Below are 21,750 nucleotides of genomic sequence, written 5' to 3'. Positions count from 1 at the left end.
CATACTTTTAACAGCTCCTTCTGGGTAGAGTGACACACCTTTTTCAGGCTGTTTAATATCGTTAAACGTTATTGTCTAATCCGAACAGTTGACCCGCCGTTGCGAAAATGCAGAAAGTTTGGAAAATGTGGCTGTGGATAGTGCTTTAATCTCACGTGTATACTGTTAATCGGAGTGAGTGAAGAGGAGCAGCAACACAACTACATGAAAGGTCATTCATGACATTGCATGGCCTCACTCACATGCTGCAGTGTACGTAAAAAGGAAACAACCCGCATTCGATTTGAATTTAATAACAAAACAGTACAAGGCAATAGACTGAGTTCACCTGCTGAACCTCGTTAAAAATGCTTAGTGTTTGTGAAATTGTTATTAAAGCAAAGTGTTCGGAGACTTTTTTTTTCTCCATTGAGAGAGATTTAGACTGCATAAAATGTTGACATGTCGGGAGAAATAAAACAGTTTCCAGCAAGTGTACTTAAACTTTTGACGAGTACTCCAGATATGGACAAAGAAATAATCAATGGACACTGTTCTTAAGACTGGGTTGAGCTGAAGCGAAATGAATACCGTTACAGAGGTGTGGGACTGTGGAGAGGCCAAAAGGGACATGCACTGAGGACAAGGGAGCTGTCCATTTACCCTCAGACAAACCACAAGGATACTCAGCACCATGGACAGTGGGACTGCCGCCCTCGATCCAACATCTGGGACTGGTTAAACAATTACTTGGCTGCTTGACACGCTCTCATCACCTCATGGGGCGCTTTAAGATGACACTGAGTGTGTTGTGATGTAGGTATCAGAACTTGTGACCCAAAGGTTATGGCTCCAGAAGTGGTATTGCTGTTCGTTGCTTGAGGGGTATTTCCCCAGGAGTCGGCCAGCTGTATAAATGGCAATATTGAAAGTTGCCTCACATTTTATCACCCTGATAAAAACTCAAACTTAGAAAATTTTCTCATTTTACTTTTAAACTTTGTTTAATTCAAATCATTTTCACTTCAAAAAGTTCATTCGTAGCAAAAAGATATCCCAGATTCTCTTTTATATATGCTAATAATGGACCAAAGCATTTTTATTACTTCAGCTGCTTAAAACACTTCCATATTAACATTATACACTTCTTTTTCCAAATGTTAAACTGGTATTTTGGCTCAAATAATTATTTAATCTACATTGCTGCCATCACACTAGCAGGGCAGTTACCATGGAGATTTTTTTTTTTTTAATTGCTTAAGTCATTCATGTCAGGCATAAGAAAATTGTGCTGTCCTCACAAGGTTTCCCATATATTAAATTTTTCTCAACTAGATATGTTCCACCCAATTTCAATTGTTAATCAGTAGTTTGATTTCACATAGATATTATGTAAAAGGGCAAGGAAAATGGAATCCTGGGTGGAATTCAATCTCACAGTTTTGCAAGTTAAAGTAGGGAGAGTAATCACTCCTTTATTCAAGGTTGAATCGCCAGTCGTTTGAGGCTGATGGTTTTTAACGATCATGGAACTGCAACTTAGGGTTGGGCATGATTAGATGCAGACTTTATTATCATTGTTATTATTTGTCCAATCTAAAAGCCATCTGGATTCACTTCAGAAAGTGTCAGAACTCATGTTTTGTGTACCCCTTCAAAATTGTATCATGACGTACGACACAAACAACACCATGAATAATAACTAGAATAATGCAAAAGCTGAAATACATACTAGGAAACTTGTATTTCATCCATGATCCTCTGGCAATGACCATATGAATTAGATCTGGATAAAGTGATTCAGCTAGATTTAGAATCCCTTAAAGTCTTCAAGGATCATAATGCTTTATATCATGTGAACACTGAAGCTTGAGGGGAAATGCCTTCCTGTGCCTTTCACTGGGTAATTATTAAGATTTGCATTTATGAAAACACATCTGCATAATATAGTATATGCATTATCGAGTACAGCTCATTGTTATGCCAGCGTCTTCTTTCCTAAAGGGTACGTAAAGTGGATATAACCGTAAAATGCATTAATTACAATCTACGAGCAAAAGCAGCTTTTGAAAGTGACCACACAAACATCTTGCATATCTGTGCTGAACAGGTCAACCTTTAAAGCTTTTAGTGCTGAGGCAAACTTTACTCAATTTATTGATGCAAGTTTCAGCTCTTGCGGAAGTGTCTGCCTCAAAATAGGCCACACTCAATAATTAGATTAAACATGGTTTAAATTCTGAGTACGGAATCCCTTTTTCCCCCAAAATTGCAAGATAGAATGTAGTGAGCCCTGCTTTCAGTAGAGCCTGAAATACAGTACAATAAGCATTTCCGCAGTGAGTCAAGAAATGGTGAATTTGGGAAGAGCTGTGGACAAAGCATTGTTAATATCTATATGTGACCACTCGACAGAAAATAAAAACAAGGCTCCATGGAAAAAGACGAATGGCAGTCATGATTTCATTCAATTACTTTTTACTGAATATGACCAAATACTTTGTAGGACCATGCATGTGCTCTTATATAGAATTATATGACATTGACAATGTGAGTCTGACATTTGGTTTTATTGCACATACTAACTCAGAAAGAGCTGAAACTACCATCAAGATGTATGATCAGCTAATGCAATGGAATTTTGTGCACAGAATACAAAGGCGCAGATGTTAAACTATAATATCTTAAGAGGGTCGATGTACAGATTTTGCTTTTGAAAATGAATCCGTCAAAGTGACAAGTCGAGCTGAGTGGAAAAAAGTCACTAATGACAGAAAATGACTTGGAAGGGGACCTTAATAAAAATAAATAACAAAAGATCAATTTTTAAACATTTATTATTAAATTATAAAGGCATGAATATAGTTCAAACATTAGTTGCATTATGTTTTCCCTTTTTTTGTATTTAAGTTGTACACAGACTTAAGATGGAGATGGAAATAAAATTACATAATCAAAACAAGTCCATTACAGTAAACACAAAACATTAAGCAAGATTATAGCTCATTTTACATGAAACAGATTTTATATACATTATATATCAGGTAAATAAAGCCGTACAGTTGAAGCTAGAGGTCAGTTTCACAACTGTCAACTACTTTAATATTTATATCTTTCAATAAAGGAAGAGGCAGACAAGAAACATTTTCTTCAAACCTCTGTGTCAGTTATTTTAGATGCAAAGAGATGCTTATTGGGGTTTCATTTAAAATCATGTCACGTTAAAATCTTTAGAAGGATATTTTCCTGAAATAGCTTACTTTTTGGCTGGGTGACCTACAAATATCACTTCCCTTAATAACAAAGGGTGATTTAAAAAATAAAAAAAGTCAGTTGGTGAACAGATGATTAATACATGCATTTTGTATGCAATCTGTTTATTTCACAAACCAAATCCCAAGAAAGCAACCCAAAATCTATTTGCTTCATGAAACATCATCAAGATGGATGACAGTTGCCTTTTTCTATTTTCAAAGAACAGGCAAACATCAAGGAGTCAAGAGAAGGGGAAAAAAAGCAAAAAAAAATAAATAAATAAAAAACATGAAACAAACAAATCATAATGACGCAGGTCCTGGGGCCTGACAATCGATGCGATTTAGACTGTTTTAGATGAGGAAATGTGAGGCCTTAACATCTAAAAGCTTAACTTCAGACTACTGCTGTAAAAGCAGAGTTCAAAAGTAATATCCCAATCGTAAAAATGTCCCCAATCCTCAACTGGATGACCAATTAAAGTGTGCACTCAAAAACTTCATGTCATCTTAGCTTTTGTATCAAAAATAGTCATAATTAATAAGAACAAACATCATGTTTTTATATAATCCTTTGGAGACGAAAGCAATACACTCTAATAAGGTGTGTGTGCCCCTTAGTCACGGAACCAAGATCAGACACAAGTTTAGGGAGATGACAGCTGCCAGATTCTAGCTAGAAAAAAAGCAGTCACTTTTTGCCTCCTTTCAACAAACAGCATGGAAAAATAACTCGCCTCGATGTGAAGTCAGGCGGTTGCATAAAACAATGTATATGCGTATGAAGCTTATAAGAGATAAACTACAGGAGTGCTTATGAATAGTGCATCATTTAATTACAGGTTGATTAAAGTACCAAAGAACCAAATAATGGCCAAATGATTGTTTCTAAACAATCTTTCCTTTACAGATTCTGGATCTCTGAAGCTTGTTAGGTGGTTATTAAAAAAAATTGTTTCAGGACACTAAATGGGGGATTTCGCTGTTATTAGAAAATGTAAAATTGTCTGTGCTGACAACTTAGATAATATGTGGGCGTCCCATCCGGATGACATAATTGGGCTTCTTAAGAAAAAAAATCTGAAATTTTATTTATTAGTAATTATAGTACTGTGAAAAGTATGACTCCGCCTAGGTAACCTGGGCAATACCTGTATGGGACCAAAAGGTTATGGACAGAAGAGTGAAAGTAAAGCAATCCGCGAGCATCCCACATCTATGGGAACTGCCACGGAAGAGCTGGAGTGACATGGAACCTCATTTCTCAAACTTATTAAACAAATTCCTCTTGAACAAAACTAGTTTTCAGCAAGTGAACTCGTACTGTTGACTTGTATCGTACGTCAGAACAGAAAAAAAGGTGTCGTACGACTAAAATTTTCATTAATTCTCACTAATTTTCTCTAATTCTGATATCATTACTCCTATCATCTCTCATAAGGTCAAAAATTACGTATTACCTGAACAACAGAATAAATGGTTGCCCGTGTTTGTACTGGACTTTCACACTGGTAACAAATGTAAAATGGTTTATGACTAGAATGCAGATGCAAAAACTGACACTGGCCTCAAACCGCAGAAAAATATGAGTGCTCTCAAAAAAAAAAAATCACTGAGGTTTGGATCAGCAACACTACTCCATAGGTACGGCTAGACAATCGTCCCCTTAGGTGCAATACTGTCATAGACTATTAATCTTTCCAAACTCCCCCAATCATTCCATTTTGCACTATTTTAATCCTTATTTATTATGGCAAATTAACTGAAGAAAACTAAGACTCCCACAAGACATAGAATTACCATGGAAAATGTACAACATAAGGTCTCAAAAAGCTCCTGTTGGGATAAGGCGTCCATCCATCAGATCGGATAACTGACGCAGAGAGTCACTTGGGGAAAATAATACCATCCAATGCCATTTCTGTCCTTTAGTTTAATAGTTACCTTTATCGACCCAATATGAGGCTCTCTAATGGGAATTCCCAGAAGCAATTTCAAAGCTTTTTTTTGCACATTCTACATCCTGGAACTACATTATCATTCAAGTCTGTCATCTGTCTCTCTCTTTTCCTCTCTCTCTCATCTGCCAAGTAGCTACCACAAACATAAGCACATGGCAACAGTAAAGGCATGCAAATCAGATGGAGCCATTAGCAAACAAGAAATGCAGCACACAGCAATCGTTTCTTCTCCGGTATTCTACTCTTAACGGGTTCCTTTTTTTAGAAGGGATTTCATAATGGGAAGCATTATATTACTGGAAATGCTTTATTCTGAGTCTGTTCCATGTGGAGAATGAACATACTTTGTACCTTTACACACATGTCAACATTCCCTTTAATGATGTTTTAAAACACAGAAAGTATTCACTTTGACCAGAAAAATTAAAGGGGAAAAATAGGTATTTTCTGAGCACCCTTGAACTCAGTCCTATCTAGAGAGAACACCATAAGGTAATACATATGTACAAATGAAGCTTTAGATGTGAAGGGATACAAAGTCAGTCTGATAAATAACAACACATTTGCACTCTGTCCTTTAAAGTTAACTTGAGGTTTACACTGAATTCAAAAGAAGGACAAGGAGAAAATGGCCTTATCGTCAACAACAGAGGCATAGGCATAGCAACATAAGTTATGTATAATAACTAAAAAGGCTAAAAATGGCAACAGCTAAAATTAGGTGAAACAGGTAAGGTGTGCCAAGAACTAATAGTCATTTATAATGGCAACCTTGCATTGGAAAAAAAAAAAAAAAAATACTGGAGGAAACTGGAGTAATCCCAGAAATCCCATGCAGGGAGAACACACAAGCCCAAAAAAGAGCGAGAGTTGGGGTGGAATTCGAACCCACAACCCCTGAGCACTTGGCAGCATCGCTGCACCTAATAGTCCTTCACGTGAGAACAGCTTGAAGACGTTCACAAGCCCCGCTCTGCCTTCGTGGCATGGCAAATATGCGGCAGATGATGCATATAAATAAATAATTAGTCACCTAAACAGCATGACTTTTCGGCAGGAGTCACGCAGAGAGGTCCCTGGGTTTGCGGCTTCCTCAAAATTTCAAGCAATAATGGATTTCGCTTTGTATACAGAGTATGTCCCAGTTTGTGAAGTCAGTCAAAAAGATTATCACCAGGGCTTTCAAAGGAGTACAGCTCTCAGCATTTATTTCTGCAAACGATAGAAATCTTGTCTCCGGAATCGTACTGGAACGCGATGAACTGCCAAAAGGAAATTGCATGACTTAACTAGACTTAATGCGCACCCCTAAAGATCAGCCTTCACCTACTTATTGAAATGCAATTTAAAGTTTAAGAGTGCACCAGAGGCACCCATAAACGTGATGGGTTAAATTTCATGGAACAGCAATCCAGCCCGTTTCCAAAACATGTCATCTCCCATGTGCCATGCTCTCGGGCGAATGCTGTGTTCTCTTTCTCGTTGGAAATGCCATTAAGCTAAATGCCCTCTTTGTTCGCCTCGCCTTTCACGGTCAACACATCAAACGCACTCGTGGCCGAAGCAACTTGACTTCACACTGACAACGTTTGCGGCGTCCCGCGCCGAACCGGCCCGATCCTCTCGCCGACAACACCGGCTGCCATTACGAATTGCCTGCATGTTCACTCTGTCATTAAGCATCGGGATTTTCCAGTGAGCGTCTGCTCCTTCCCCTTCTCCCACCGAGGACAGGACTTGCTGCATGTTGGCTCCGTGCCACACCAAACCTGGCAAAGCAACAGTGCCATCTACAGGCAGCCGCCATCACTGCCGCCCGCCTTGTGTCCCGTCAAACATAGAGTACACATTGTATTTCGATCCGAATGAGGCCCTGACAAAATTGGGGATTATGTTGAAATGTGAGCTTCAATAAATCCTAATCCTCCTTAATTTCACTTTGTCTCAAGTTTCGAGATCAGCATGCTTCAGGCTGCAGATATACAAGGAAAACAAAAGGCATGACAATGTAACCAAGCAATGTCCAACATCCACGTATAAAATTGAAAAGGTAGTGGGTGCATGCAAAGGAACATTGGGAAACAAAGCTGCTCAACAAAAATCAGACAATTTACTGAATATGAACGAACAAATAAAAACACTCATGTAAAATAAAACAGGATTATAATTTCTCTGATTTCTACAATAGGTAATTACATAGTGTTTAATTGTGAATTTTATGCAGTAAGTATTCAAAGGACATTATTAACTAAGCCGATATGAACAAAATGTTTCTTTTACAGATTATGAAAGCAGAGCTTCATTAAAGCATTTGGAAATGAAAGTTAAAACACATTTTGTCTGGTTTCGGATTGCCTCCAAAAGCAAACACAACCCACGTGCATGAGGATGCGAAACACCCTTGTGAATGAAAACAAAACAAAAAAATGTGTTAAATATTCAGACAAGAGAATAAGCAGAAGCAACTTCAGTTTACAAAAAAAAAAAAAAAAAGAAATAAAATAAAGGAAAGAGAAGCAGACAAATTAAAATTTGTTAGTACTGCACATAGATACAAACAACAGATCAGTCCGTAATGAATCATAAGTCAGAGCAAAAATGACATAGTGGCCCTTCAGTACTGGTGCACAGGACAATTATATGCAGTACTTATATACCAGTAAAAGGGCTCTTTTACCTGTCTGGTGTGCAAGGACCCCTTTGTCTTGAACCCGCCCTGGGAGCTGCACTCAGAGGCACTGAAGTGGTCTGAGCTGGTGGAGGATCGTTTGGAGAGAGTATCGCAGCCCCCAACAAAGGTGTTGTCCAGGGGGAGTTCCTGAACCACATGGTGCTTTTTCCCTGACACTGGGGTGTCGGCCTTGAGGTGGAAAGCGGACTGCGGTGAAGCCGACTTGTAGTGTCTGGCCAGGTCAGGGCTGCTGGGTTTAAAGGTGGTGGTGGGTGCGGAGCTCCAGTCAAACCGCCCTATGCCCTGCTCTTCCAACTCTGCAGGAAGGCTTATTGTGCCATTAATTGGCTCATGCGCTGGATCATCAGGCTTGTTCTCCTCAATGGTGACAAAGTTCAACAGGGAGCTCTTTGGTGACTTCCTTTTCTTGCGCTTCTTCTTTTTGTTCTGCTTGTTTTCCTGGTTTGGCGACATCCACTCGGCACCCTGCTTCTTCCGCTGCGCGGCCTTGAACCTGGACGCATGGCGGCAACGCACCAGCACGGTAATGAATATGACAACGATCACCACCATGGCACCTGCCATGATGGCTATCATGATTGTCAAGTTGTCACCTCCCTGGTAAGCCTTGCTGCTGTCGCCAATATTTCTGTCCAAGGGCGTCTCCATGGTCCGGCGGATGAGGTCGTAAATGTAGGTGGCGTTGCCTACTGTGTCATTCACATACAAGAAAACCAAGACCAGGGTGTGCAGAGATCTGGGATAACCCAGGTCGCTGATGTTAACCACCAGCCGGTGGAGGCCAATTGCACTGCTGTCTGGCTTCTCCTCGAGGGTGATGTTGCCTGTTACGGGATCAATCCTAAACAATCCCTTGCTATTGCCGCTCACTATAGTGTACTTCAACTCCGCGTTCATTCCCGTGTCACTGTCCACAGCAAAGACCTCAGCCACCACCGAGCCAGGGATAGCTGAGAATGGCACCAACTTGAATGAGACATTTGAAGGGGGATAAATCACCACTGGAGTGTTGTCATTGACGTCTATAACATTTATGGTTACTTTGGCAGAAGAGGAGCATGGTGGTCGGCCATTGTCCACCGCTTTCACGTCAAAGGTGTAAGAGCTCTGCTGTTCTCTGTCGAAAGACACGTTGGACTTTATAACTCCAGAAAAAGGGTCCAAAATAAAGTTCTCATTGTCATTCAGTATGGAGAGGGTCACCGCTGCATTCTCCCCAGTGTCAGCGTCCGTTACAGTGATGACGCCCACCGTGCTGTACTTTGGCAGGTTCTCGGACACGAAAAACTGGAAGTGGTTGTGGGTGAACTTGGGGCTGTTGTCATTCTCGTCCTGTATGGTCACGATCACGGCAGCCTGGCTTTGAAGTGCCGGGGTTCCATTGTCTCTCGCTGTGACTGTAAAGAGGAACCTGTCCTGCTCCTCCCTGTCAAAAACCCTTGATGCTGTCAGAACTCCTGTTTTGCGGTCCAGGTCAAAGAAAGAGGCATTGGGTCCCAGCTGGTAAACAATCTCTGCATTCTTGCCACTGTCCTCATCCGTGGCGCTGATGGTGGTGAGGAACAAGCCACGTTTGTTGTTTTCCATGACCGAAAGCTCAATGACAGGCTGGCTAAAGATCGGAGGGTTGTCATTCTCATCTTCTAGCCTGACTCTCACCAAAGCGGTCTGATTCAAACTCGGTTTCCCGGAGTCTGAGGCAACGATTTTAAAGATGTATTCTTTCGTGCCTTCATAATCAAGCAGCGAGGACGTCTCCAGCAGATACTGGTTGTCATATACAGCTTTGAGGTGGAAGGGGACGTCCTTTTCAATAAAACAAATAACTTTACCATTGACGTCTGTGTCCTTGTCGGACACCGTGATCAGAGCGATCTTGGTGTTGATTGGATCCTTCTCAGAAAGGAACACGGTGCCATTAATGGGGCTGATTATATACCTCAGGTCTATATTAGGAGGATTGTCATTCACATCCGTCACATTAATGGTGACAGTAGCCCTGGCCGAGCTCTGACTACCGTCACTGGCCAGCACTGACAACTTGTGGATGGCTGTTTCCTCCCTGTCCAGAGGCCGCTGCACAGTGATGAGGCCACTGGTGGAGTTTAACGCAAACAGCCTTTTAGTGGCCGGGGAGACTTGTGTGCTGAACAGGTATCGGATTTCAGCGTTAGACCCGACATCGGCATCAGTCGCCTGTAGCTGCACCACAGAGGTGCCCACAGGGGAGTTCTCGGGTATATGGACCTCCATTTGGCTCTCCTTAAAGACGGGCCTGTTGTCATTGACATCGGTCACTGTCACCTGGAGGATGGCCGTGCTGGACTTCTGGGGGTTGCCGCCGTCCTCCACTTTGACCTTCATCACATATGTGTCCTTCTGCTCCCTGTCCAGGTTCTGCTCCACAATCAGCTGGGGCCACTTCTCTCCCTCTGGGGTTTCCACTATATCCAGGCCAAATGTGTTCTGCCCATTGAGAAGCTCATAGTGCTGCACGCTGTTAAAGCCTGTGTCTGGATCAGTGGCAGAGGGGATAGCAAAGCGGCTGTTAATCAGCGTGTTCTCCGGGATGGAAATATTTATAACGGGGGAAGGGAACATAGGGGCATTGTCATTTGTGTCCTTCACTATAATTTTTATTTTAATCAGCCTGAAATAGTCGTTTGGCAGTATGACCACCTCTATCTCAAAAGAGCACTCGTTTTCCTCATAAGAAGGGCCGGGGCACAGCCTCTCCCGGTCGATGCGGTTCGAAGTTGTGAAGATCTCCCCGGTGCTACTCAGAACTTTGAGCAAAGGGTTGTCCCCAGCTTTAGAGACCAGCCTGTAAACCAAATTAGCACTCGCTCCGGTAGCAGCATTTATGTGGGAAATGTTCAGATCCTTTGGTATGTTTCCAATGAGGGCATTCTCTTGGAGCTCCTCTCGGATAGGGTAGATCAGCTCCTGGGCTACGGCAGGGTCCAGCCAAAAACAGGCAACCAGGGCAGCCAACAGGTAAAAATCCTTAAGGTCCATGGCAACCACTTTTTATCGTTCTCCTCTTATTTTGGATAATTTCCCCCCATCGAACGAAGCTACACTCCTGGGTTCATTAAACCCTGTGTGTGTAAGCAAGGAGCATCCAACACAATCCTAAAAACAAACAATTTCCACATGTTAAAAAATCATTCCCCATATCAACCACATCACCATCCGAGCTGAAGGACAAACACAAGTTGAATTAATTTTTAACTGAAACTAATTGTTCTGTAGTCCAACAGGAAGCGCGTAGGTATGATATGCTTTTAGACAAAGAACATGCATCTAAATGTTACGGTCATGATTCTTAGATGGCATGAATTGCTATTGTGTTGCCCTCTGGTTTGCTGGCAATTATTAATCTTTTCATTACGTTCAAAAGCGTGGGATAAACGCAGCAAACGGGGCAGCCATGCAAGTACTTCGCGTCCTTCTTTCGAGACACGGGGAGTTGAAAAAAAAATGCGAAAATGATTATAATTTCATGTGGAAACGCCTCGGCACTTGCGATCTAAACTTCTGAATGCATTATTGTGCTGGGGAATGAAACGAGGATAGATGTGATCCGGATTATTTCGTGTGACAAACTCAGAGGGGCAGCGAAGGAGGGTGGAAGGAGGGGAGTGATATTTACACGCTGAGGATAAACGTGGTGGCTGTTTGCTGCTGGCTCCCTTACCCGGTTCCTCTGGAGATGCTCTCAGCGCTTCCGACAGCCCCTCGGATGCTCAGTGTTGCAGTATTGATACAATTCCCATCATTCTCCAGAGTAAAATAAAATAATAAACTGTTCACTTGATCCGGCTGTTAGATCCTGATGGACATTTATTTATGTATGTGTCAAGGTATATACCCTGGTGAAGAAATGCATTGTGCTCCATCCGAAAAACAGCAAGGGTTTAAAAGGGGAAACGGAGAGGGGGATGAAAAATAGGTGTTTTATTTTGTTGGTACTCTTCGTTTCTGGCCTTAACTTTCCATCCTCGGAGGTTGCGGGATGGAGCGCAGCGCTGCGGTTTCCTGCAATCCTCTCCGGCGAGCACCATCAGGTGATCGGTTCATGTTTGTGGGTCCGTCCAAGCCTCCCTGAGCGATCTTTCTCTTTCTCTCTCTCTCTCTCACACACACACACACACACACACACACACACACACACACACACACACACAAGCGCGCGCGCACACACACACACACACACACACACACACACACACACACAAACACACACAGCAGGAGCCGCCGGGTTACCGCTCGGTTTCAGATCACAGCCTCATCACAGACCGCGAAGTCAGCGACTGTCCCTTTTCCCATGATCACTCTAATCCAAGTCCCTTTTTTTAATATTGGTGGTAAATTATGTCCCTTTGAAGCGAAGATAGATCAAAAGCAAAAGACCAGTATGTTCCTCACGATCCGCGCAGCATTACTGGAAAGCGTGTAAAAGATGTCCTCTGTAGTAACAGGTAGCTGTCGTATCCATGCACGATGATGAGTGTTGCGGGGTAACTCTGCCGCTCCTGCGCTCCCGGTCGACCCTTCATGCTACTGAATTTCTTGTGCAAACTCTCCACAAGCCCGGAGGCGTGTGTGGATCCCATCTAGCCACGCCCCCGACACCTCCCATTGGGTCTCCTTTGTGACTACGTCACGCCCGGAGGAGGGGAAACGCCGCTATTGGATGGAGATAAAGTCACAACCCAGGCGAGTGCGAGTGAAAAGGTTCCTCGGGATGCTGCAGGATTCAGTTGAAGGGAGCGGTGTGGGTGCAAGGTGGTGTCCGTTGCAGAGATACTTTCCTCAAAAGGAGCAGGGTTCAGTCAGAGGAGCAGAGACCCTAAGACAAAGAATTTGGTACAGAGTTGTGTTCCCTCCAGGCTTCAGTTCACAGGAGCAGCGTCCCTGAAGCCAGGTGTCTGGTGACGGGAACGTTCTTCTAAAGGGCGCAGAGTCATGTCTAGATGATGTAAAAATCACTGTTTCTTAGAGAGGACGTGTGCTCCTCAAAGCGCCGCTGGGGGCACACATATTCCTTAAGATGAAGGCAATTTCTGTTCACAGAAACGCTGACCCCAAGTCCCTGTGTCTTCTGAAGGGACGTGAAACCTCCTCAGAACCTGCAGAATCATCTTCAGAGGATGTGAAAGCATGTATCTGGGAGAGAATTGCGTTCCTCAAAACACTGCAGGCTGCAGGTAGAAGAGCAGCGTCCTCAGAACCAAGTGTTTGAGACAGATATACCCCTCAAGATACTGCAGGTTTAAGTGTAGAGGGACAGTGTCTGGTGCAGAGATGTGTTCCTCGAGTTGCTGCAGGATTCTGTTCACTGGAACAGCGTGTCTGAAACTCACCATCTGCTAGATACATGGGTTTCTTAACATATTTAAGGATTCATGTAGATGACCAGTGTCCTTAAATCTAAATAGCGAGTACAGAGATGTGTTTCTAAAAAGGATGCTGATTGAATTAATGGGAACATAGCCTCTCATATGAAGTGCTGGAGAAGAGCTGTGTTCTTAAAAAATGTTCTACAGTTCAGTTCATATGAACAGTCACTTAAATTGAAGAGATGTATTCCTTCAAATGTTCATAATCCTTTTCTCAAACACCAGTGTATGTGACACTTGGTTCCTGGTAGATAATCGTGGTCTCAGGTTGGAATATTGTCATGAAAACCAAGTTTCTGAGACAGAGATTTGTCCCTTAAGAGAATGTAGGTTTCAGTTTAGAGGAGCAGCGTCACAGAAGTCATCACAGTGTGTGGTGAAGAGAGATGTTCCTCATAATGAGTAGGATTCACTTAAGAGCCATAATTCATAAAACCAAATGTTTCCTGAAATGTTGCACATTTCTCTTCATAGAAGCAGTTTGATTAGACCAAATGTTTTGGTTTTTTTAAGACACATCATGGTTTATTTATACAACCTGTGACCCTGAAACTCACCATGGACTAGATAGATGAGTTTTTTTTTTTTCAACATACTCAAAGTTTCAGTTACAGGACCAGAGTTTCTAAAACCAAGTGTCAGGTAGAAACACATGTTTCTAAAGATGCTCCAGGGTTCACATCAAGGATGAGTGTCCCTGAAGTCTGTGTCTGGTGGAGAGATGCATTCTTTAAGATATTAATATAATGTCTTCTTCTGTTAGAGGAAAAATGTCCTGAAGACCAAGTGTTTGTGACATATTTTTGTTCCTCATGATACTGCAGGCTTCAGTTACAGGACTAGAGCCCATACTCAATGTCTGATAGTTAAAAGTAATAATGTGTTGTTTCTTTCAGCCTTGAGATGCAGTGTCTGTAGAATTCAGTGTTTAATAGAGAGTGGGGGTCCTAAGGATGGTGCAATCTGCAGGAAGAGGAACAATGTTCTGTAAACCAACCAACAGCGACAGAGAGGTGTTCCTCCTGATACTGCTTACTTAATTTTAGAGGATGAGTCTCCTAAAGAACACAAAGAGCTTCTAGTGGAGTCATTTATTCCTGAAGATGCTGCAGTATTCAGCTGGAGAACTAGTGTCCTCAAAGCTCAGTTCTTTGGAGAAGGATGAGTACGTCAAGATACCGCCGACTTCAGTTAGAGGACCATTATCCCTAAAATCCCAAAGTGTCTGGGACAGTGTTGTTTCCCTAAAAGCCAGTTGTACCCTGCCACCTTATTGTTTTTGTTGTAGAGGTTATCCATAGTGCCCAGGTCCCATCACCCATATTTCAGAAACACTATGTTTTTTTTTTTCTTCTTCTTCTTTTAGCTGGTTTTCATCAGATAGCTGCATGATAAATAAGCTGATTGTTGAAGTATATTTCTTGATTTAGTGTCCTACTGCTCTTGACAGACAAAAATCTTAAGAACAAAGAAGTCTAGTTAGGATGTGAAAGATGTTTGCGTAAGACAGTAATAAAATAGAGGTGAGTTCATAATTTCTAGGAACTGTGTTAATGTGTTTACCTAGCTGTTTAAAAACTAGATATCATACCTCAGAAATGCCTCACCTGTTATGCAACACTACCAAAATGTTACAGCAGCAGTTTGTTAGTTTATGTAAACGCAAGTCTTGTCATTTATATACACACATACACACAGGCACATGCACACTCCACACACATAACCCCATCACACAGATGTTGTATGTATGTGTGCATGTCTTTCTTTTCACCATGTTTATTTTCACTGAATTGTTATTGATTTTGTTTTGTATTATTATTATTATAGGGGGTGCGGTGGGTTGGACCACAGTCCTGCTCTCCGGTGGGTCTGGGGTTCGAGTCCCACTTGGGGTGCCTTGCGGCGGACTGGCGTCCCGTCCTGGGTGTGTCCCCTCTCCCTCCGGCCTTACGCCCTGTGTTACCGGGTAGGCTCCGGTTCCCCGCGACCCTGTATGGGACAAGCGGTTTTGAAAATGTGTGTGTGTGTGTGTGTATTATTATTATTATTATATTTTTCTTTCTTTCTTTTTTTTTTTTTTTAATTTTTGCTTCAGGAACCTTTTTGCCGTGAAGCTTAAAGGAAACATGAAGCATGGTACCGTCTTTGTGTTATGGTAAACAGTACCACCTAGAGGTTTTCTACTGCAAAGAGAACTTATTCCAAATCAACAGTGGAAAAACCTCTTCCATCTTATATTTGCTTACAACTGTTTTGTACTGCTGTCAGTGCTTGGCACTAACAGAGTTTACTAGATTGTAGGCAATAATTACTCCAGGTAATTCAGTTCCTGTTATTTAAATGACCAATCACTACTTTTGAGCTTAAAGTTTATATGCATCATATTGTGGTACACTGCGCTGTGGGTTTGGCAAAGATTCATCGCAAACTTTTTTTTTTTTTTTAGAACACCAGCAGCCAGAAAAACAATGCTCTTGGTCTGAGAACCCCCTTTTCTCAAGGATTTGCACTCCAATCCAGCTTTCCCAGCCTGCTTAGTACCCCCAGGCTTTCTCTTTCCACAGACTAGCAAACACAGTCACCCCATTAGTTTCCCCATAAATTGCCCTAGTGGTTGAACCCAACTCTATTTACAATTTACCCGCAATTCAACTATTTACAATAAGCAAATATTCCTGCATGAATACACACTAACGTGGGTCGTTACAATATGCATAGAAAGCTTACCCTTTTGTTTTAGGCCTCAGACATGATCTAAGAGAAATTTTCTTACTCTGATTCTTCTGTCTGTCTGGTCAACAGACATAAGATTGCCAGCACAAGATCAGTGGGGGAGTTGTACACACACACAGTCTGAAACCACTTGTCCCGAGCGGGGACACAGCAAGCCGGAGCCTAACCCGGCAACACAGGGCACAAGGCTGGAGGGGGAGGGGAAACACCCAGGATGGGATGCCACATCCATCACAAGGCACCCCAAGCAGGACTTGACCCCCAGACCCACCAGATGTAGGCACAGGCCCCCTGGACTTGTATACTGGAGAGAATATGTTGGATAAATTTCTCAAAGACCGAAATACATATTTCAAAACACCACATGACTCCATTATGTCATTAAAACTGATATAGAACAGTACATAGTTCACATAGCACCCTCCTTTATCCAATGATCCAGTTTTTGCAATGTCAATGATATTTGTTCCTATGCAAACATCATAGTATGGTACATACCTAATTAGTTTGGGAATCGTTTTCATGACCTTAAAATTGTTTCAGTGATGTTCGCTGCTATTGATACCATGGAAACCTGATTTCAAGAATCATGGTATTTAAGAGTGTTAACGTGCGTGTTATGCTTTTTCTTTTCTGTGAAAACATTTTAATTTTCCTTATTTTTTGTTTGTTTATACAACTGTTTCACTAATGAGTACATATTTGCTCTTAAGGGCAGACACTAATAAATGACGTGAGGATATCATTATTATGTTTCTAATGGCACATTTTGATGGAAACCCTCTTATGGTAACAACTAAGTCTTGCGAAATAAACTTTACTTTTTTTCTGGAGAAAACTGTGAAATCATTCTAGTCCAACAGGTAGTTCATTTATTAGCTGCAGCTTAATTGGTTGTCTACAGGGACTGTTTTCAGAAACTGACTGTACCTCTTGCCTTGCCAACATATTAAGATACATAGAATTCACTGACATGATAAAACATTATTTTGGTTCGTTAAAACAAAGCCAAGCACTGCTTGTTTCTATGAAACACCTGTGGTTTATGTCAATATAGGTAATTATATGAAGAAGGTGCTTGGATTAAATGCTGGGCGGCCATGGAATGCACCAGTAACCACACAACAAATAAGTTTGCTGGATTTATTCAATAAACGGTGAATGCCAATCTTTTTGGTTGCAATGACCTGCAGATCTTGCTGTAAGATCTTTAGGGTCATCAAACTTGGACACTGACATGCTTAATGCCTTGGACTGAGAAAAATTTTACCCGTGCTGTTCCATAGGTAAAAACTGCATTCTGTTAAATCATTTTTAATTATCATTATTATTTATTTATTTATTTTAATTTTACATAATCCGGCACCACAGCTTTGAGAAAATAAACCTGATAAGCATTTTATATATCATATAGAATCTAAAATTACCACCTTCTATATTTGTCAATACAAGTATACAAAACTAAACGAAACCACTGCACTGTTACGACTAAGCAACAACAAAAACCATCTTTGTTTTTACAGAACTGTCCTGTAGTTTTTTTTTTTTTTTTTTTTGTGTGTGTGTAAATTTAAAGTTTCTTGCGAGGAGAACAAAAAAGTTAATACATCATAAATTTCTGATACAAAAGTGCATATAGTGACTGAAAAAGCTGGAACAAACACAAAATACAGTCGCCAGAAATTCTACCTTGCAAGATCATCAGTCATTGTGCTACTTGTTTGGACACAGATCAACACACAGCAATGATGCCTCCAAACCCAAAGGATTTTCATGTCTAAAGCATCATCTAAGGATAATCAAGTACCGCACTGACTTTTTAACTTCACTTACTTTACTTATCAACAGTGACTAACTGAGACTCATAATTACCAGCATGGAGTAGCGAGCGAGTGTGTGTGTGTGTGTGTGTGTGTGTGTGTGTGTGTGTGTGTGTGTGTGTGTGTGTGTGTGTTGTGGGGGGCTGATGTCAATGGTCATGTGTTCATCTTTGCTATGGAAGTGGATTATGGCCTTTTTCAGTGCGGGAAGGTTCAATAGAAAAGCATATGGATATATTTTGTGAGTGGCTCTGTTTTAATATCTTTTCACAATACCTGAAATGAATTTATAGGAAAAAAAAAAAAAAACAGGAAATCTTGCTAAATAGTCAAAACAAGCGGTCATGGACTATGCTGTTAACACTGACCGTGCTCTTTTCCGGTACGGCTAAAGACTTATTATCTCCCTCCTTTATCAGACTTAATGACTGCACATCTGTTTCTTATTGGATCAGAAACAGAGGAAATGGGTGCCAAAATGAGATTCTAAGACACTGATTTTTTAATGTGTTTTGACAAGCTAAAAAGTATTGCAGTTTAATTGGTGACATAATTGCTGATATAGATCAGCTCTACAAATTATTATCTTTCCAGACACCCTTATCTGCAGCCTCTTACACAGCTTACGGTTTTTACATCTAACCTCATCTATTTCATTAAAATGTTTAGCTAATGTAACTCAAATGTTTCTTTAACCGTTATGCCATTTGGAAATGATAATCTTCTGCTTAAATGTTTTAAAAGTCATCATAAGCACATAGGAATATAGCTACCTGATTTCGATAAATGAATAATAGTGCTTTACCTTACATGAGAAAAGAATGTTCCAAACATACCAAGAAGCCAAGACACTATGAAGTATATCACCTTCTCTAATGATATCTGGAAATCTTCTGCAGAGAAAATAAAGTGCCTCAGACAGGCAATAAGGAACACAACCACCTGTGCAAACATTTCCCTGCAAACAAAAACAAATGAGCTCCCAGCTCTGCTATGGACCCCTCCCGTACACCTTTTCCGTAACCGTACCGAAACACAAAACATGAAACAGGCAAATCAAACGCCTGTGCACGGCAGTGGCAAATGCAATTTTTTAAGGTCGAGGTTGTAGACCAATGTTCAAGGTTCTCCGCCGATTCCTCTCGGATTCCAGCTCCTCGGCCTCTCCTCAACGACAGCTTGATAAATGGCTCTTGCCATACTTGGAACATAGGCACGTAGGTAGTACAGCCTTGTAGCCTCAAATTATTTTTGGGGTTGAATAAACAAGCAGTGCTTATTATTTATTTATTTATAATGTATTACATTTTGTAACAAATGAAGCCCAAATTAGCATCATTAAACCACTGCAATGGTGTTTCTGCCTGGTAGAGATAATCACGTTCTAGTAGTTGCAGTAAATTTATTGGGTTATTTATTTATCCATCACTTTATTTACTCATTTATTTTCCCGTCCTCTTGGGCTTTAGCCCTTTTGGCTACCTGACGGGCAACTGCAGAAATGAGCTCGTCGTGTTTACAGTTCATCTCGTCAGACAGGCTTCCCATAATACACCGGAAACCACATCCCATATCGCCTTCACTGCTTTCACTCACAAAAACTACCGCAGGTAATGCCGGATGTCACATCCGAGGCGCTCTGCCATTGATTACCTTAAATACTCATTACAATTTTGTTGCAACACCTGTTTATCATAATCCGACACCCTTGGCAGGATAATGCTTTGTAAGCCTGCTATCATCCACGGCCATGCTCATTTTACACGGGTTTGGGCTGGGTAGACCAGAGGATAAGTCAGGTGGAGCGTTTCGCCATCAAGCTAACCCTCTGCCTGCTGATCAAGGACTTTCAATATGCAAATGAGAATGACCCTGGGTTTCTCTGTTACAGAATGGAATGACTTTGGTTGCCTGTTGAACATTCAGAGGTCATATTTCTAAATGTCTTTGTTCAAAATGCATGGATTGCTTTGAAAACACAGATAGCAAGTATGTTTTTTTTTTTTTTTTTTTTTTTTTTCCAGTGAAACAACCGTAGAAACATGGTGTTTTAAAAATGTAGCCACTAATAAAAACTCCTCTTCATTTCTACAGACTGAATGAGGAAACAGTTAAATTGCATTATTTTAAACCACTAGCAGCTCTAGTACATGAAGTACTGTACCTTTGCATTATTGTGATCATTAAGAAATACCGAATTTGAAAATGTAACGTTAAAAGACATGTATGTGATTCAGAAAATTCAGAATCTTGTCTTGCGGTTTCAAGAATTATTTAAATGTCATTGATAGCCAACAAATGAGATGTGGCCTGGGCTAATATTGGGGCTGATAAATATTACGATAAGAACTTGACTAGGTTTACTTTTTAAACATTCCATTAAGTTGTAAGTTGAAGTTGAGCACATGAAAAATTAACATGGAAAAAGCGAACAGATATGCCTCAGACTTGGACAATGGGAAAATTCAGCCACACTTCATTCCGGACTGAAATAAATTTGTGGCAAAGTGATAAAGCACATTGAATTCATTCAGATAGAAAGTATGAATTAAATACAGCTGACTTTTGTAGGAGGGAAATGTCATTCCACAAAAGGATTTTGAAGGTTTTTTTTTCCTACTTCTTGTGACATTTTGGTAATATCTGTCAGTATATGTTTCACGTTTTGAAATCCATTATCCTCATGAAAAGGACAGGTTTGGAAACCTGATGCTAACAGATGCAGATAAAACTCTGATTTCCCAAAAGTTAGAGAAAGTTGGGTATGTTCCACAGCACGCTTTTGCGTAGCAGGAATGCTTTCACTTCTTTGTTGTGTTTAAATAATAACAAAGAATGGGCAATGCAATAAACGGAACCATGAGCACCCATCTGAGAAGGTTAAGAAAAAAGGAAAGAACCCAATTGAGACTGCACGCTCAATTCTCTTGATCAGTGTATGAGCGAGAAAAGGGCTTGAATGGCAGAGAACCAGCTGAAAGGGCTCTCTAAGCTGCAGTATCAAAACAGACCTGTGGTTGACCTCCAGAGTTCAAAGGTCAGGCACATGCTTTAGTCCCCTTTAAGAGCAACTCCCAGCTTGACAGGATAAAGTGTAATAGGAAAGCTTTCCTCAGAGCGCTTCTCATCAACCTTTAGAGCGTGATGCCATTGGATCTTTATTTATTTATTTATTTATTTATGAAACTCGTAGAACATATCCAGCTATACATAATTAAAACCGCAGTTTCGTGTTTTGGATTACAGCCAGTTTTTTTTTTTTTTTTTTTTTTCATTTTTTATTTATTTTTTGTTTTTATATTCAGTATATTGTCTGTCGTCAAAAAAAAACTTCTCAGGTAATAGCTTGGACTGTTTCAACACAAACGACACAAAGGATCTAAATATGTCCTATGTGGGTCACTGGACTATGCTTATTTTTTGTGAACAGTTTGCATTTTCATTTTCTTTCTTTTCTTTCTCTTTTCGTGATAAAACCTTTAAAATGTAATTATATGCTATTCAAATGTTGCATGATTACTAGTACTTATGAATTCTACTTTTCCTACACAAAAAAAAAGTTACACTTTTGTCGCTTTCTTTTTTTTAACTAAAACTGTAAAATATGTTTCAGTGACTGTAAATACAGTCATTAGAAATGCTAAATCCCCCAACCGTGCAGAACAATACCAGAAAATATGAGAGTCATTTATTATTTTCACAGCTTTTTTTTTCTCCTAATGAGCTAGCTCTGCAGGTATATATCTACGTGATTAATAAAGCCGCTTTAGCAATGTCCTAAAAGAGAATGATTAGCCTTGACACTTCATTAACTGCTTAATAGGGGTAGTGTATGAGCTGATGTGAACCACCTAGGACTCTATAAGGTTTAATATTCCCTGTATAAACTGCCTGTGAAATGCTTAA

General features: G+C 40.8%; 1 protein-coding gene across 4 annotated transcripts in view; it reads right to left on the bottom strand.

The window, feature by feature from the left end:
• Window positions 1–12,058, bottom strand: part of pcdh9 (protocadherin 9) — a 135,630-nt gene extending 123,572 nt beyond the window's left edge. For all 4 annotated transcript variants that reach the window (XM_018745895.2, XM_018745913.2, XM_018745905.2 and 1 more), the window contains exons 1-2: window positions 11,587–12,058; window positions 7,872–11,021 (exon numbers count right to left, since the gene is read on the bottom strand). In XM_018745895.2, coding sequence (XP_018601411.1) covers window positions 7,872–10,904 — 3,033 coding nt within the window. In that variant the 5' untranslated portion in view covers window positions 10,905–11,021; window positions 11,587–12,058. The remainder of the gene's footprint in view (window positions 1–7,871; window positions 11,022–11,586) is intronic.
• Between the last annotated feature and the right edge of the window lie 9,692 nt (window positions 12,059–21,750).

The sequence above is a fragment of the Scleropages formosus genome, chromosome 12, assembly GCF_900964775.1.
Source record: "Scleropages formosus chromosome 12, fSclFor1.1, whole genome shotgun sequence".
Classification (NCBI taxonomy): domain Eukaryota; kingdom Metazoa; phylum Chordata; class Actinopteri; order Osteoglossiformes; family Osteoglossidae; genus Scleropages; species Scleropages formosus.
Note: the sequence above shows the minus strand (reverse complement) of the source record. Positions and strands in the feature narration are given on the sequence as shown.